The sequence below is a fragment of the Neofelis nebulosa genome, chromosome 12, assembly GCF_028018385.1.
Source record: "Neofelis nebulosa isolate mNeoNeb1 chromosome 12, mNeoNeb1.pri, whole genome shotgun sequence".
Taxonomy (NCBI): domain Eukaryota; kingdom Metazoa; phylum Chordata; class Mammalia; order Carnivora; family Felidae; genus Neofelis; species Neofelis nebulosa.
The window spans coordinates 74,356,665-74,374,109 of record NC_080793.1 but is presented as its reverse complement, the minus strand read 5'-3'; the positions used below and the strand labels follow the sequence as shown (position 1 = coordinate 74,374,109).

Sequence of the window (17,445 nt, the reverse complement as noted above, 5' to 3'; positions counted from 1 at the left end):
CTCAAGAATATACAAATAGCAGATATAAGGAACAGCCAGTACCTCTAGGGCTGAGACAGAGGACTCAAGCAGAAGCCTCCCCAGGACCCACACACACCCTATGGCTGAAATCCAGACCTTGCTCAAAATGGCACAGCTGGAGCTGGTGGACCCTGATAGAAGTCTGCTTTCTGGAACTTGCCAGAAATCCACATTCCAGAACTTACTAGAAATCCATCCTCTGGGGTGCCAAAGAAAGCTGTTTCAGGGAATGTCTCCCCAGAGGCACTCTGGTCCGAAACTACGTGAGGAGAGTCCTGGAAGAAGCTCCTGGCTGCTGGGTGCAATGGATTGTCACCTGTGCTGTGGCAATCTGCCTGGCCTGCACACCAGAACCAGGAAGCAAAACCCTTTCCCCTTGTAATGTCTCCCCAGCACCCTCTATTGACAAAGTTTTGGTACCAGCTGGCAAAGAAAAGTGTTGAAAGGGCCCAGATCTATTTTCACACAGCAGGCAACGAGGATGAATTTGAAGCTGTGAGGCAATAAATTAAAAAAAATACCCACATTTATTGCTCAGTTCCCTTATCCTGGCACATAATAGGTAAAAAAAAAAAAAAAATTATTTCAATAAATGCTTGAAGGAGGAATACATAATTTATAACATATAACATAAGAGAAAATAATGTGCTTGTTTTGCATGTATCACTTTAAGATTGGAACCTCCAGGCCTAGCTTCCAACAGGCATGCTGTGCTGAGCCCTGCCCACAGAGACATTCCGGAGCTCACCACTGTGTGTAAGGTGAGCCCCACCCCCCGCACCCCCACCCCTGCCAGGCCACTTCACAGCTTGCTTAACAGTTTGTGAAAAAAGTGCAATCAAGGGAAGCACAGGGGTGCCTGGTTGCCTAAGTTGGAAGAGCACGTGACTCTTGATCTCAGGGTCGTGAGTTTGAGCCCCACACTGGGTGTACAGATTCCAATAAATAAATAATAAATAATAACTAACTAACTAACTAAATCAATAAATAAATACACTTTAAAAGAGAGAGTCAGAGAGAGAGAGAGAGAGAGAAGCACAAGCAGAGAGCAGAAGAGACAAAAGCAGCTGTTTTTGTGTCCTGCTTTCTGTGTTCTGCCGGGTCACCAGCTGTTTCATTTGGCATCTTTCTGAGACATCACTGTCATGTAGATCTGCCAAATGAGCAAAACGTGAAACATATCCAAGGGCAGTATTCTAAAACTGCACTTATAAAAAGTAAAGAAACATCCTGATGTCTTATTACCTTTCTGTTGACACGAACTATTGAGAGAGTTTGGGAGAGAGGTCCCTGCCATAAGCTATTTGAGATTTCCTAACAGAGCAGTTTCCCTTTGTCCGAGCTCTTCAGTTTCCGTTATTAGGATTCACATTCCCCGTACTAGGAAATAACTGCACAGAATCTCAATAAATATGGCCCAAAAGATACAGAAGCTTTCCATGCTGATACAACTTGGGGTTTGCTCATTAATGCCATTAGCAAATATTTACTGAGCACCAACTATGTGCTGGACAGCATCTGGAGCGTGGCTGTGAGCATAGCCAAATTCTTGTTCTTATGGAACTTGCTAACATTCTGGCAAGAACAGATAGCACGGAACTTCCTACAGAGGCGCTGTGGGTCATTTAACCAACTATTGAAAAGCTCCACTGGGAGGAAATAACCAACCGTAGAATAAAACGTGATTGTTGCTGGTGTTCTTAGAAAATTCACTGTCCTAGTGTAGAAACTGTATCACTTAAGTCTTCTAACTATGGGTTCTTAGGAATGTTTCAAAAACAGTGCTGTCCAGTGAAAATATGTGGGCTCCATCAAGTAATTGAAACTCTCCTAGTATCTGGGTTAAAAAAGTAAAAAAGAAACAGACAAAAATTAACTATAGCAACATGTTTTGTTTAAGCAATCATATTAAAATATTAGAATTTCAACATGTAATCATAAATTATTAAGCTATTTCACTTTACTTTTTTTTTAATTAACTCTTCAGAATTCGTGTGTGTTCTTACAGCACATCTCATTTTGAACTGGACACATCGGACAGAGGAGGTTCAGAAAACTGCCCATCCTCTTATTTTGGGGGACGGAGAAAGTATTCGCTGAATTGAATTGCTGAAAGTGTTTGGGGATGGAGTTTACATTGTGAAGACGTTCAAAGCCTTCCTTTGCACCAGCCTTCCACACTGCCCGCACAGGAAGAAGCCCATAGAATGTGCTAACTTGGACAGTAAGTCATTGATTGTCCACTGAGGCGTGGGATATCATTAAGAAGACTGGTTTTCCACTAATGCTGAACCATCTCTGCCAACGTCTCAAGATAGAGTAGGCAAAAGACACTCAGAAATGAACGTCCAAAACAGACCCTTAAATTAGTCAACCCTCAATCTGACTTTTTCTGAATTCCTGCACACCCCCAAAAGGCTAGAGGGTTACTAGGAAAGGCTACCAGCTTCACCGACAACCCTTAAACCAGGGAGCAACCCCAGCTGGATGAGGACTAAGAAGGCGCTGTCTGCCTCGGGCCCCTCCTTGTCACAGAGTCGGTCCCCTCCTCGTTAGCTCCTTTCCTAAAAATGCCCCTTCCCCGGCCTCTGCCCCTGCACCACCCCCACTTTCCCGGACCGTGTTCCAGGGGTGGCCGACCCACCCTCTCTCGTGGTCCGCTTGGCCTTCTAGCGGGTTTCAACCGCGTCAATCTTGACTTGCTCCTCCCAAGAGGAGGAAAAAGAGGGGCAATCTCCTTCCTACTGATCCGGGGGGGAAGGAGCATCTCAGGGGCGCAGGGGCGTTTTCTGCCCAGAACCTGCGTCTGGTACGCCCTTGACACTGCCATAGTGCTGACCGACTGCAGTCTGCGGAGTGAGAGTGGCCCTCTCGACAAAGTTCTTTTGGGAATCTGGCGACCCTTGCCCCCGGGCCTCCAGCCCCACCCCGAGGCTCCACGGTTGCGCCCCCGCGGCTCTCGAGGAGAGCGACTTGGGGCGCTTCCTCGCATAGTTGCTTGAGAAAATCGGCCGCACTTCGGGGTTAAACGACAATCACAGCCCCTCGGGCCTCGGAGGGGCGCCCTCCCCACCCGTACGCCGGCCCCCTGCCCCAGTAAGCCTCTCGCAGCTCCGTCTCCTGCTCTAAACAAGAACAGGGGCCCGAGACCGCGTTCACACGGAAAATTATGCCGGCTCCAGCGGCGCGTAAAATTGATGTGAACCGAACGAAGTGGGATCGGTGTGATCCTCCCTCTCTTGTCTCAACAGGGGTTTCGGCGCGTTACACAAGGCCGAGCTTGTCTCTTTAAGGAGACATTGGACCCTAATTAGTCCGCATTCCTGGCGAGGCCGAGGAGCAAGGGGCCGAGGGTTGTTTGGGTTGGAGGGGGGCGGAAGGGAGGACTAGACTCGGAAGGAGATCTTCTGACCAGCCTCTAGCCTTACCGCCCCCTCCACCCTCTTTATTTTGCCGCCACCACCGCCACCAACACCCAGTTCTGAAGATGCAGCCAGGGCAGCAGCAACAGCAGCAGCAGCAGCAGCAGCCGCCGCCGCCGCTACTCCCAGGCCCACGTTACTTTGATTGACAGCTGAACAAATGTTTCCCCGGTTCGAAAGCTCGCGCTAAGGAACGTCAGCCAAGGCGAAGCTCCGCCTTGGGCGGGCCGTCTCCGCTCCGCCTCCGCTAACCCCATCCCGTTCCGTTCATTGGCCCGAACCGCAGACGACGCCCGGCCCCCACGTGGGCTCCAGCGCGGCCTGCTCCTCCCCTCTGGCTCGCCATTTGTCAGCAGTGAAATGATGGGCAGTAACACAGAACGGCGATTAATGTTCAGCCACCTCTGATTGGTTGCTGGAGACGCCTACCGCGCCGAGGGTGGGCGGGGCGCTTGAAGAGCGCCCCGGAGCAGTCGCGTGGCGGGCCGGTGATTGTAGTCAATCTGGCCGAATCCTCAACCGAGGTCGCTGGGAGTGGACTACATCTCCCGGGATGCTCTGCGGTCCCTCCACGGACGGTTGTGAATATGTATCAGAATGTTAATGATTAGCTGCTGCTAAATTTGGTCAAAGAAGTCACCTACACAGAGCGTGTTGTTAGAGCTGTTCTGAGCGGGTGTTTGGGCTGTTGGCTGCCTTCTTCCCCCTCTCTCACACACTTGTATATTATTTTGAGGTGGTGTTCGCAGAGTTTGAAAGGAGAGAGAATTAAAAAAAAAAAAGCCGCAAGCGTTTCACTCTCTTTTATTTTTATAATCCCCTTCAATTTGGGGTTAAAAAAAAAAGACAAGAAAACAGGAAGGAAGAAAAATAAGGAAATGAGATGTGGTAAAAGAAGCTAAAAGGTGCCTTTTAAAAGATCGTTGCTGTGAAGTGAAAAAATCTCCAGAGAAACCAAAAAGCACCGCCGAGACCTCTTCCGAACCAAAGGAGTTTGTGTTTGCTTTTAGGAAAGAAGAGAGAGATCATTCATTCGGAGGAATAACAACCAATTAAAAGACAAATAAAAAAAAGTTTGGAGTGGGACGAGCGAGCGGGCGGGCGGCGCTGCCGGCGGGCGCTGGTGCGCGGAGCTCGCACTTTCCCGGCCCGGGGGAGCGGCGCGGCCGCGGCGCCGGGCTCGGCGGGCGCGCCTCGGCGGAGCGAACGTCGAAGCGTTGCCGCGGGAGACGCGCGCCGGACAATGCCCGCGGCGGGCCAGTGACGCCCGCGAGGAATGCCGAGCGGCCCGGCCGCCCGCACCCAGCCGCCGCCACCGCCGCAGCGCGTTCCTGCCGCCCGCGTCACGCGAGACCCGGCGGGGGCCGGGACCGCCCGAGCCGCCCCTCGGACCTGGCCGGCCGCCTCCGCCGCCGCCTCCTCCTCCTCCTCCTCCTCCTCGGGGCCATTAAAGCCAATGAGCCGCGCGCCTCTGCCCAGCGCAGCCAACTAAATCGGTTTGGATGATTCGCGATCTGAGCAAGATGTACCCGCAGACCAGACACCCGGTGAGTGCGGGCGGCGGGGCGCGAGCTCGCCGAGCGCGGGGGGATTCCCCGCGTCGCCCCCTGCGCGCCGAGTTGTGTCTGGGGCCGGAGGGGCGGGAAGGGCGGCCCGCGCCCCGCGGCCCGCTCGGGGATCCGCCCGCCGTCATCCCCCCTACCCCCCGGCGCGGTGGCACTCTCCGAGGGGGTGCGGAGAGGCAATTGAGTTGTAGCCATTTTCTTATTGTTGTCTTTGAAGCCCTTGGAAGCCGCGCCGAGCGGTTCGCCGTCCCCGCGACTCCTCCGGGGGAGGGGGGGGGGGTGGCGAGCGATGGAGGAGGCGCGACTCCGCGGCGGGGCGGGGAGGGCGCCCTCGGCGGCGGCGCGGCTGGTCCCGCTTGCGGCTCGAGAGTGCGGGGCGCCGGCCCCTCGCGCCGCGGGCCCCGGGGACGCGCGAGCGAGCCCGCCAGCTGGCCGCGGAGGGTGGCGGCTGCGTCCCCCCTCCCCCGACCTGACCGCGGCCAGACGCCATGGCGCGAGTCCCCCCGACGGGCCAGTTTCGATTCCGGGTGGGGAGGGAGTGGGCGCGGCGCGCCGGACGCCTGGTGGGGGCGTCTGCGGTGGGCGAGGGAGAGGAGCGGGGTTTCGAACCCGCAGGGTCCGGGGCGGGCCGGCGGACGCGGGGGCCCGGGGCCACCCCGAAACCGGCCCCTGGCGGGCTGTGCGGCGAGGCGGGGGTGGGGTGGGGGAGCTAGATGAGAGTTTTAATCGCTCTTTGCCTGCCTGCGCGGTGACCCCCCCCCCCACCCCCGCTAGCGCCGCGTGGTGTGTTTTCTCCATCTCTGCCTCGCCTGTGATGTGGGCTAATTAAATATTTTATTGTTCTTTAGGCACCGCATCAGCCTGCTCAACCCTTTAAATTTACAATTTCCGAGTCCTGTGATCGGATTAAGGAAGAGTTTCAGTTTTTACAGGCTCAATACCACAGGTAACGATATTGACTTTAGCTGATCCTCCTGTTTGCTTAGCTCTTGTCTCTCCCCCCCCCTTCCGCCCCACATACACACACAAACACCCCCCCCCCTTGTTTTTTTGGGCCGCCGCGGGGATGATATTATCATTTTTACTTGTGGGCAGAAAGGGCAAGGCAAGGCCTCTTTTCCTTAGGCAGGTGTAAAGAAATTAAGCATTCTTCCCTTATGTAAATAAATAAATAAAAAGGAGGCAGAACAATCGAAACTGGGGAGACTTGGAAAATGCTGAGGCCAAACTTTCGATATTGATTTATTGGGGCCAGGAGAATGGAAGGTTGGGAAGATTCTGGGGCCTTTTGACTTCCTTGGTTCTTTATTACTCCGGGCTTGATTCCGTCTCACTTTTTTCTGCCATTCCACTGAAATACCGAGAGCTGAGAGCCCTGGGAAGTCGCAAGTGAGCGATTTCATTACTTTTATGCTGAAAAAATGTTTTCTTCTTAGAGACGACCGTTGGACTTGGAGTGCCTTTGAAATATTTTTCTTTCACTGGCTTTCTAATGACGTGGAATTCCTTCTTAAATGCAAGAACCTAAGCAAGCCACTGAACCCGATCCACACTTTGCCCCTGGGTGGTGGTATTAAACTTGTCTCTGTTTTGGAGGGAACAAATAAGACATCATTCATAAGACATGCTTGATTCATATTTTCGTTAATCTCTTCGCGGAACATGAAAGAAAAAAAACCCCTTGTGACATTTTGGGGGACTTAAATTTGTGTTTGGGTGTGTAGACATTCTTGATGTTTATTTTCTTCTTTTTTCATTAAATGAATTTAGTGAACGTTCGTTTCTCAATGCGGTTCTGGAATTAAATGGGCCAGAGGATTTTTTTTTTTAAACAAAACCCCCACTTTTGGTCCTTCTTGAAAGGGCAAGTCCAGGCTCCTTCCAGTCACCCCTTTCTCTCCTTCGGTAATGAGGGCGGTATTTAAGATAGTTGATTTGGTGCTTTGTAGGTGATGATTTAGAGGAGGGAATGCGTGTTTACTTTTGAAGAACGTAAGTCAAGGTCTGCATTGTATTTAGATTTCATTATGTCTTGAACAGCCTGAAGCTGGAATGTGAGAAACTGGCCAGTGAGAAGACCGAGATGCAGCGGCATTATGTCATGGTAAGAAAACTGTGTCACAGATTCAAAGTGCCTATTAGTTTAGGATACCAAAAGCAAGGAAGGGTATGTTCAGATGGCTGGAGGCTGTAGGATAGATCCAGTCTCCGCGCCAGCGTAGTTGAGGTTGTGGGAATGTGACCATTAGCAACCTGTAATTCCAGGATGTTAGAACTTGCCTCTGACAACCAGCTTTGATTTCATTTTCAAAAAGTTCAGCTGTGTGGGGTATAATCCTCTGGGCTTTGTTTTTATAGATGGGAAAAAAAAAAAACCCAAAAAACAAACAAACAAACCCAAACCTCCTTTATGTTTTGTGTAGAGTCACAGGCAAAATGTTTTTCTGTTAGTGGTTTTTGTTGTTTTATTGTTCTTGTTCCAAACAATCTTAACCAGTTTTTCCGTACACAGTTATATTTTTAATGTTTCATTTCTCTTAGAGAATGACAGATACCCAGACACCAGACACCTTTTCAAATTTTTCCCGCTTTTTAGGCTACTAGTTTGTGTGTCTTTGCATGTGTTTTGTGTGTTTTCAATTTCTGTGGTGTTCCATTGGTTTGAGGAGTGTTGTCGGCCCCTGTGTAACTGATTTGTTCTGCCAGAATTTCTGTAATGACAGTTACGTTACACGTCCAAAAAAGAAAAAAAAAAAATCAGATCTGCTTTTTCAGAAGTCTTACCAAGCATGTTTTTATGCTTGTTCATAAAGGCTTCAGAGTAACTCATTCATTTCCTATCAAGCCCTTTTCCTTTGAATGTATGAACATGAGCAGTACACTAAAAATGAGAGAACTCTGAAGTAGCATCACATTTCTGAACAGTTCTTTCAAAGCGTCAGCGTTTGTAGGAGACTCTTGCCATTAATTTGCCCGCTGTGCCTAGGAATTAGAGTCCATATGGTACCAAATTTTTCATCAGACCTTTTTGATGCGTCTGTTGGTGATGTATAAAGAGAACTGGAGATGTTAAGAATGCTATGTGTGAACTTGATTTTTGTGAGTTATTTTCCTAGAGTCTGTGTCTTAGGGTGGCTTCTAGTTTATTAAGCTAAGCGTTCCTCTTTTAGTAACATAAGTATTATGGTTATTTTGGTTTAGGTGAGGCTTTTACGTTTGTTTTAAACACAGTTGGAGCATTGGGAACAAACTAGGGAGACCAATGAAAAGCACGAAATTAATTGCTTTCCCTTCTTTGACAGTATTATGAGATGTCCTATGGGTTGAATATAGAAATGCACAAGCAGGTAAGTTACTTCTTTATACCATTTGAAATGACAGTAATACCGTATACTTTAGAAAGAAAATTGTATGTTTCGCAATTTTATACTGCATGTTTTTGTGGCTGTCTGTATTTTAAAAGACTGTACGGGAAACAATGCTATCTTTTCAGGTGTGGTTCCCCATCCTTTTTGCATATTACCCTAATTTTAATCATTTAAAAACATGACTTAAAGTGTCTGAATTCATATTAAACTTTGTACACTTTCAAAGGCAGGATGCTAAATTTTAAAATAGGTTTTGTTTTTCTTTTGAAAGAGTTAATGTGTGTATTTCAGGCATTGCAAACTTGTCCTAGGAGAGGGCTTTTCTTAGCGAATATTAAAAAGAAAACTGTAAATTGTGTGGAACCTTCCTTGGCTTGGTGTGAAAGAATGGATAGAGGGTGAGCTGGGAGGATCAGAATGAAATCTGTAGCGCTACAAAAGAAATTGATGTAAAATAAAATCCTTGTACCAGTCCCCCGAGGCTACTTAGTTGGGTCTTACTAGGAATTGTAACTGTACTTCCAAAATTTGTGCAGTAAATTGAGCCAGATAGGAGGTTGTGATCAGGTTCAACACCGCTGAGTCTTCAAATCTAGTAATTAGTTCAGCCAAAAAACAAAACAAAACAAAACAAAAACCATAATGATTAGTCAGAAAGTGTTGAGAGGTATGACTCAAACAGCTTTTTTTTTTTTTTTTTTTTAATGCAGGCAACTGAATTAAATGGTTTGGTTTAAATTTTCTAGATAGAAAAATAGCATATATGTAAAAAATATTGTTTGGCAGCAATAATTTATTTTTAGTGATCTCCTGGTGAAAGTGCTTCAGGTCTGTTTCAGCAGCTACTTTAGAATAGGTGTGTATGCGTTTACCTGCTGGGAAAAGATGAGGGAAAACTTAATGCTCTTCATTTCTTGTTTACGCTCGTGGTAGATATCCTTATTTTCTAAGTTTATAACCTATAAAATGGTCACATATTATTAGGCTTTTAGTACTTACGGATTCCTTTCTGGATATAATCACATACTTACAGGTAGTAGAAATTTAAAAGATGCGTGTTTTAAAAAAGCCATCAGATAAACGGTATTTGAAAACAGAAAGTTGGAAAAAGGGAGTTGTTACTTAAGCTGAAGACCTGATTTCAGGTACTTTTGTTTTTATCATATGCTGTTTACGTATGTCAGGATTAATACAATATAGTTTGCTGCGTATTAAAATATCCCCTCAAAAAAATCCATCAAGCTTATGGATGGACTCCTCTTAGCTGTACCTTACAGGAGTAAATTATATGAGAGAGATTGTTTGTTAATTATGCTCATTACGTGTCATTTTAGGTCTGGATCTTGTACGTGTCTTTTTTTTTTTTTTTTTTTTTTTTTTTGTCCTCACCCCACCATCCCAGGATTAATTAGTGTCTTTTTAAAGATTGAACCAGATGATTAATGTTCCTTTATTTCTCCTCCTGTGTCTTATTTACCATAACACTTAGTTTCCAGATGTCTTTATACATAACATTTACAGTTCTGAGAGACCCAGAGCTTGTATTTGATTGTATGCATTTCTTTGGGGAGGGGGGGATTGTGTGTGAGATCCCTTAATTTTACACATTTTGTACCTCCGTAATTCTGTCATCCTCTTGTCCAGGTGGCCTCACATGCCGTCCATTTAAAATTGAGAATGGAGTACATTTTCCCTTTTTTTTTTCCCCCTTGCTTTTAAAATTCAATCATATCAAGAATCCTGAGGGCAGTTTATCACATTATGAAATACAGACAGCCCTGCAAACCACCTACTTATTATATTTTCTTTCTTTCCCCCCTTAAGCACAGAGGCATATCTGTCTTTATTTGTTTTCCTAGGCAGACAGCCTTGGTTCCTCTTGGCCTCTCTTCCAGATGCACTCGCTGGATACCCTCGTAATGGAAAGCAGCAATAATGCAGGGAAGTTGCCCTGCGGCATAATTGGGCCTAGTTCTCAAGATCGGGTTAGGCTTATTCACTTATTAGATTTGTGTCTCTGATGGGTTCAAGAGTAGGAGTCCCCGGAGTCCTTGGAAGTACCCTAGTAATTGGTGGCCCTGATATTTGAAACCTTTGTGTATTTTTTGGTTAACGCTCCTGTTCTTCTTGGCTGCTGCCAGCCACAGAGTATTTATTTTTAGAGAAATTTTTCATTGGAACAGAAAATGATGGCTGTGATGGAGTCATGACTCTGTGACTTAGCAAATTGATAAAAGGATAAAAGCATAGAGCGGTGACAGACAGGGTGGGGGTCTGGTATTATGGCCCCTCCCCTATCCGTATGATGTTCGTCGTCAGTCACCCTGTGTTGATTCTGATAGAAGACTATAGAGTGAAATCTATGGGGAATTTGTCATTCTGAAATGAAAGCTAATGTAATTAGTACCAATTAAAGTACATTTAGTAAATTGGATTTAATCTTAATTAAGCCTGCATAATGTTGCCAATTTTTAACAATTATGTTTGAGAACATAATTAATTTAAATTTTGGTAACTGAGTAAATAGCATTAGTCTGGTAGAATTAGTTGATTTTGTTTTTTTTTTTTAAAGGAGAACTGGGTGACATGACATGGAATTAGAGCATAAAATATGAATCTAATTTCTGCTACTCTTTAGTAGGATCGATAGAGCTGAGCCAAGGAAGCTGGAAACAAACCCAGAAAAGTTAGAATGGAGCATTGTAGGCCATAATGTGAATTAATGCTTCACCACTGTCTCAAGTTCCAGCATGAACACGAAGATGACAAATGGGACATAGTTAGAAATGGCACATGTTTTACTGTGATGTCTGCATAATGGAATTTTTTTAAATGAAAGAACATTGGCCTGTGTTCCCTAAGGATTTCCCAGTGAGGTTTTTGGGTTTTGTGTTTATTTTTTGGGGTGGATGGGACAGTTGGCTCACGGTTTACTTGTTACTATTTTTGATGATTTTTTTTTTTTAAGTTTTATTTATTTTGAGAAAGAGACAGCACGAATGGGGGAGGGCCAGTGAGAGGGGGAGAGAGAGAATGCCAAGCAGGCTCTGAGCTGCCAGCACAGAGCTCCATGTGGAGCTCAAACCCAGGAAACCATGGTGAGATCATGACCTGAGCCGAAATCTAGAGTTGGACAGTCAACTGACTGAGCCACCCAGGCACCCCATTGATTGTTCCTCTTTATAAATGCAGTGTGGCTTCTAAATGGGTCAGTGACTGTGGGCACAGCAGGGTGATGCATGCAGTTGATAACATTGCTAAATGCTGCTCATTCCCATCCTTCACCTGTAATGCTGTAATTAAAGAAGACCTCCCTGATGTAATCTGACAGCAGCAGTTACCTCTTTAAAAAGTGAATATCGGATGTTGATTAGGAACAGTAGGTATGTGAATTCCACCGAGAGGAGCTGTGAACGGAGATGAATATACCACGTTTTGAGGACATCTTGTGACTTTCTCATAGTCAGTCTTCTGTAATCTGAAGGTCTTTTTGCTTCTAAAAAAACTTAGCTTAGTATTTGAATTTTAGAATTAGAAAAGTTTGGAAATCTACAACACTTAGAACCTAAAAAAGTAAATACTGTACTCTCAATATACACGTTTGTGTGTTTCTGTGCATGTGTGTATATGTGTGTGTGTATTTTTATATATAAATATAATTATTATTTTTTAATCAGAGCAGGAGAATTCCTGTTTCACTCCAAGCCATGTAAATTTTATTACGAGACTTGGGCCACAACCATTTGAGTGCTGCTAAAATATTAATTGAATAGAAATGAAAGGGCCTTGCCAACTGATAGGATATCATAATCATAGCCTCTCTGGTCGATGGTAAATGATGATAAATGACATTAGGAACCTTTTAGCAAACTGTAATAACTACAAGGAGGGAAGCAGTATGGATTTGCATTATATCTGATACCCTCTAGTACCAAGTGGATTGCCAATACTGCTTGTTTAGCATTTTCTAAGGGCAATAGGATATTGATTTCTGACTTACAAGGAACAGCTCTATTTTCACCATTGAAAAGTATTGCAGGTTGTTAAGAAGAAATTGACTTGAAGAGGCCGACTGCTGCCCATCATGGAGCAAATAAAGCAAAACTGCCGAAGCATGGTGGAGCAGCGAGACGGGCCCTCAGCAATTTGTTGCTATTAATTTACCATGCTCGACAGCAAATCAATCGGCATCTACTTCATCTGCTGGAGAAAATGCTGTCCAGGGCAGATAAAAGGCTCGGCATGGTACAGAGAATAGACTGGATTGGCCAAAAGGAGGCTGCAGTTAATGTGTAAATAAGTGAAATCAAGGCCACTGTTGCAGAGGAAGCTGTTGTTAATTAGGTTGGTGCTTTTTCGTGAACTATTTGAGAAAGTAGCCCAGGATTTGAGGAATAAAAAGAGATTTATTGAGGTTGAAGTAATATATGACTGGCATCACATTCCAGCCTTGAGTGGTCTTGATGCGAGGGTGCGGTAAATTTATTTGGGAACAGTGCTTGCGATGGAGGTCCATTTGTTTAAAGTTGTGCTTAGAGCAGCTTTCCCATAAGAAAAGTATTTTTTAAAAATATTCCTAGTTTCTTACACACCTTTTGTCTTGGACAATAAGCGCTTGGATTAGGAGGATTAGGTGCACGAATAGGTGTTTGAGAATGTAGGCAAAAATGTGTCTTGTCTTCCCGCACAGTGACTATTTTTTCCAGAAATGAATGATCAAACTCTTGTATACTAATGAAAGTGAACTATTACGAAAGGTGGGATGTTCTAGCCGAAAGGAATAAGCCGATGAAAATTTTACTGACAGAGCTTTCTTTTGCTGTATCAACATTAGGGTAATAGTCTTGAGGTTGGTGGATAGTGGGTGGACACTACGGCGCTGGAAAATCTCAAAAGAGATTACAAGTGAGATTTCGACGATGGTGCAGAAAACCTCCAGATACAATTAGAAGAGCGTGTGCATGCTCGGGTGGGGGAGGGGCTTCTTGTGATTTTGTGTGTGTTTTTCATCCAGGCTTAAAGCCACCTCTTCTAGTGCAGGGTTACTGAGCCTTCAGTGATACTTGGATAATACTTCGCAATTAATATTAACCAGATGGTGGTGTTTTCTTACCCCTTGCCTGTCTGATCTGGACATTTGGGGATAAGGACCCAACTTCAGTCCTACTTAGTAAATCTGGATGTCTGTAGATTTTAAATTATGTATTTCTTTCCAAAACTCGGACAGGATCTAGCATTAGGACAATTGATACAAGCGGCAGTGCCTTGGGCAGGACCCAGTAAGCTGTCACTTTACTTCTCACAGGGCTTTGAAGAGAAGCAGATGTATGAGGAGGAAATTTAACCTGTCAGGGTAGGTGCATAATGAGGGGTGTTTTCTGAATGGTGTGGGTTTCCCCTTTTTCTCTTCTCATCTTCTCATGCGTTGAGTTCTGAATTTTCTCTTTTTTGAGGTCTTCTAGAGTATCTGAAGATTGTTCACCTACGGTAGTGAGCGTTGAGTGGAACTGGGATTTCCTCTCAATGGAAGTGAACGTTTTTTATGTATCCGGCATGGGCACTTATCTGGGCACACTGCCAGAATTCTTTATTCTCACAGTGATCCTAAGAAAGGGATTATGTCCAATCAAAGGGTGATTAAACAGGATGAGATCTGCACAAGGTGATGTAGTTATTAGGTAGTGGATTCAGAACTTCAGATGAATTTACCTGGGAGGATGTTTCTTGGGAGATAGGTCTGCCCTGGGTTGGAGATTCAGGCCCCCGGGTCCTTCTGGGAATGGAGAGCGCCTGGGAGACTGGTGTAGTCCTGGGGTTTGTCCTTAAGTCACTGAACTTCCGGGCTCATGCCCAGAGCCCCTGGAGCGTCCTTCAGACTCTGTCAGTGGGAGAGGGGGGGAGGGTCTCTTTCGCTTGGAATCGCCCATGGATGGAGCAAGGAGAGCTGCCTGCTTATCAAGACTGAGTTTGCTTCCTCCGTGGGCAACCTATTTCTCATTTGTTTACAGACTTGTTCTTCCATTTAACTTTTATCTTTTCCTTGTGGCTTCTAAAACTATGCCTGAAGACAAGGGGCTGTTTTTTAATCACCATCTTGTGGGTTTTTGAAGGGGAAAATGGGGAGGGGAAAATGTGATGTTTTGTGGCCTCTTTGTAGTTCAGAAAGAGGCTCTTAGATGCAGGAAATCACATACAACTCAAAACTTTTAAATGAAGGTAAATATTTTGCTTTTACTGGTGAGAGATTTTCTTTAGAGCATTCAAACAAAGGGATATTTCCTTCTCCCTGCCCCTTAATCCCTCCTGGATATTGATTTTATTTTTTGTTTTTCTGGGCAGAGTTCTTTGTGACCTAAGTAATAATACCTTTGAGCTGGGTTGAGCTATCTCATGCCTTGAGGTGATGTTGCAGCCTTAGTGAAGTCAGACCCTGCTGGCGGCGGCCATTGTGCTCACACCTCGGTTCCACCTTTTCTCTCCTAGAATTTTTACTTTTTTTTTTTTTTCTTTTTGTGTTATGGAGTAGGTAAAGTACATTGGGAATTAGATGTTTAAAACGTGGACTTAGAAAAGTTATTTGTGGGCTTTATTTATTTATTTATTTATTTATTTATTTATTTTTGGTCTGTTTTTTAACGAGGACATTTTCACTACCTTTGACGTGACTGGGTAGTCTGGTTTATTACGTCAGGATGGCAGGAAGGTATTTGACGGCCATGGAGCCAGTGAAGGCGATGTGATTTTTAGAAGGTACTTTGGCTCGATCCCCTTTCACACCTCCCCTTAAAAAGCCCCAGCACACCAGCAAGGGAGGCGCATCCAGGAGTCTTGTGGTTGGGTTATCACTTTTGTGAACTGGGCTACTGGAGAAGAGCAGGAGACAGCATGTGGGGTGGGGGTGGGGCGGGGGAGCAACTCTGTAAATCAGAGTGTTTACACTGATAAGGACAGTTTGTGAGGCTTAGGACTTGACTCGTTCCAAGTGTACTGCAGACCGAATTCATGAAATTAATATTGCTGTGCTTTAAGTGAGAAGGGCTTTGCAGGTTTTTGACTTTGCCTCAGTAACAGCTGTCAGTGGTAGTTGCTTTATATCTGTAAAGAGGGACTTAGCCAGCATTCGTCAACACAAATCTATATACTCTGTTTCCATTGGAATTGACCCAGTGTTTGTGCCAGGCCCTTGCTGGTTCTCTACCACCCGGCCAAAACTTTCTTCGGAGGGCTTCATTGTGTTGCCTGTGCTCCATGCAGCAGGTGGATGAAGGGCAAGGTGTGGGTTTTTTAACTGGACTGTCAGAGAAGCGAAAGACAGATGCTCCTGAATGCCCCTTAGGGACTCAGTCTTCTGGTGAGTTGTGTCCCTTGGTCATTATTTTTGAGGACTTTGTTCACAGGTACTTCAGGATTTGTGTTGCGAAGGGAGCGTCTCCCATTTCTCGGAAAGAAAGCGTGGCTGCACTCCCAGCTCGGGACCCCGGCTCTGGCTGTGGTCTGGGTGGCCGCGGTGTACCTGGGACCCCTGCGGGGACCCGGCCTGGGCAGCGGCCCTGGCAGGGAGAGGTTGAGGAGGGGAAGATGGGTATCTGCTTCCTGATTTCTTAGCAAGCTTATTCCACTTAGCAGTATTCTAATTAGGACACTGCTCTTATTTTCGCTCTGTATTCTGCGTCTCTGGGTTTGTGGATGATTTCGGTTAAGGAATTTGAAAATACAAGGAAATATAACTGGAAAGAATAGTAATTGTAGAAATTATGAGCACTAGTACCCCGTAACACTCTCTCTTTACAGAGAGCTTAAGGCATTTTATATGTTCTCCTTAATCTTCCTGATGTTCCTGTAAAGCAAGTAGCAAGCTTTGGATCCGTGTATTTATTTAAATAGCTTCTGTCAGCGGAGTACTCGACAGTTTGCCAAGCAGTGTCATTCCGCTGGCCTCCTTGAACAGATGACACTAAGGCTTAAGGGCTTAAGAGACTAGCCCAGTGTCACAGTACAGGAGGATCAGCATGCGGGCGGGGAGCCTAGGGTTCACGGAGGTCGGTGAACATGCCTGAGGTCGCATAGCGAGAGTAACTGGCAGAAAAGGAAGTAGGTTTCTTGACTTCCCTTCCAGGGCTCCCTTCACTGACCGTGCCGTTTCCAGACAACAGATAGTGTGCTGTTCCTGTGACGTTCTTGGCTGTATGCAGCGGGAAGAGCTCGGGAATGCTGTTGGCTCCAGGGAGTGTTAGGGGTCCTCTCGAGCTAGAGATCTGATCTGGGCGTTTGTGTGTGAGTACAGAGCCTTTCTCTTTTCTTCTCTACCCTTCCAGTGCTTGGGCCCTGCCCAAAGGGAGGCTTACCATCGCAGATTAAAGTATGAAGCCCAGATCCACTTTTAGCAAAGTGCTTAATAAAACTGGCTTTTCCTGCATTCTTCAAGTATGCTATGCACACACACTGTACTTGATACAGCCTTGTTTCTCGCCAGTGTCCCCTGTCCCACTAGCATGTAAGCTTCGTGGGAACAGTGTGTTTATTCTCCGTGGTGTCCCTGGTACTGAGGACTGTGCCTGTCACACAGAAGGTGCTCAAGAAATATCTGGTGACGAGGGAATGCTCACATTCAGATTGAGTTAGCCAAGAATATGTGTGATCTCCTATTTTTAAGGCCTAATAGTTAGGTTGCAGGATAACAAAAAGTGGAGTTTCCAAGCCTAGTTAGGCCTGTGGTGCCTACTTGTTAAGTTCGTGGAAAAAATGACAGATGGAAAGGGAAGTAAAAGCGGCCTAGCTCGGCGTGCCCTTCGGGAGCGAGTTAGGATAAAGTAGAATATATGTATTTCAGCGTGCGGAATCTGCCTTTTTAAAGATGAAAACATGAATGCGTCCCAACTGAATCTAAAATTCAGTTTGAACATCACTACATCACTAGTCAGTGTTAATCTGAAGAATCCTTTTTACTATTAATAAGTCAGTGCACATGTGGTTTGAATGAGTGTGGGGAGATACAGGTCTGAACCATACTGTGGTGTGCTTAGCTAACTACCCTCCAAGTCAGTAAAAATGCCAGTGTCTAGTTCTTTT

At 45.6% G+C, this 17,445-nt stretch overlaps 1 protein-coding gene across 13 annotated transcripts in view; it reads left to right on the top strand.

Moving 5' to 3' along the window:
* Positions 1–3,959: 3,959 nt before the first annotated feature.
* The window catches only part of LOC131492032 (transducin-like enhancer protein 4), a 142,800-nt gene continuing 129,314 nt past the window's right edge, over positions 3,960–17,445 (top strand). For 3 of the 13 annotated variants that reach the window (XM_058695635.1, XM_058695638.1, XM_058695632.1), the window contains exons 1-4: positions 5,364–5,535; positions 5,857–5,954; positions 7,049–7,112; positions 8,311–8,355. In XM_058695635.1, the coding sequence (XP_058551618.1) occupies positions 5,497–5,535; positions 5,857–5,954; positions 7,049–7,112; positions 8,311–8,355 (246 nt within the window). In that variant the 5' untranslated portion in view covers positions 5,364–5,496. Of the gene's footprint in view, positions 4,991–5,362; positions 5,536–5,856; positions 5,955–7,048; positions 7,113–8,310; positions 8,356–16,516; positions 16,651–17,445 lie in introns of those variants that run through there. The other 10 variants (XM_058695637.1, XM_058695629.1, XM_058695639.1 and 7 more) reach the window with 8 other exon arrangements.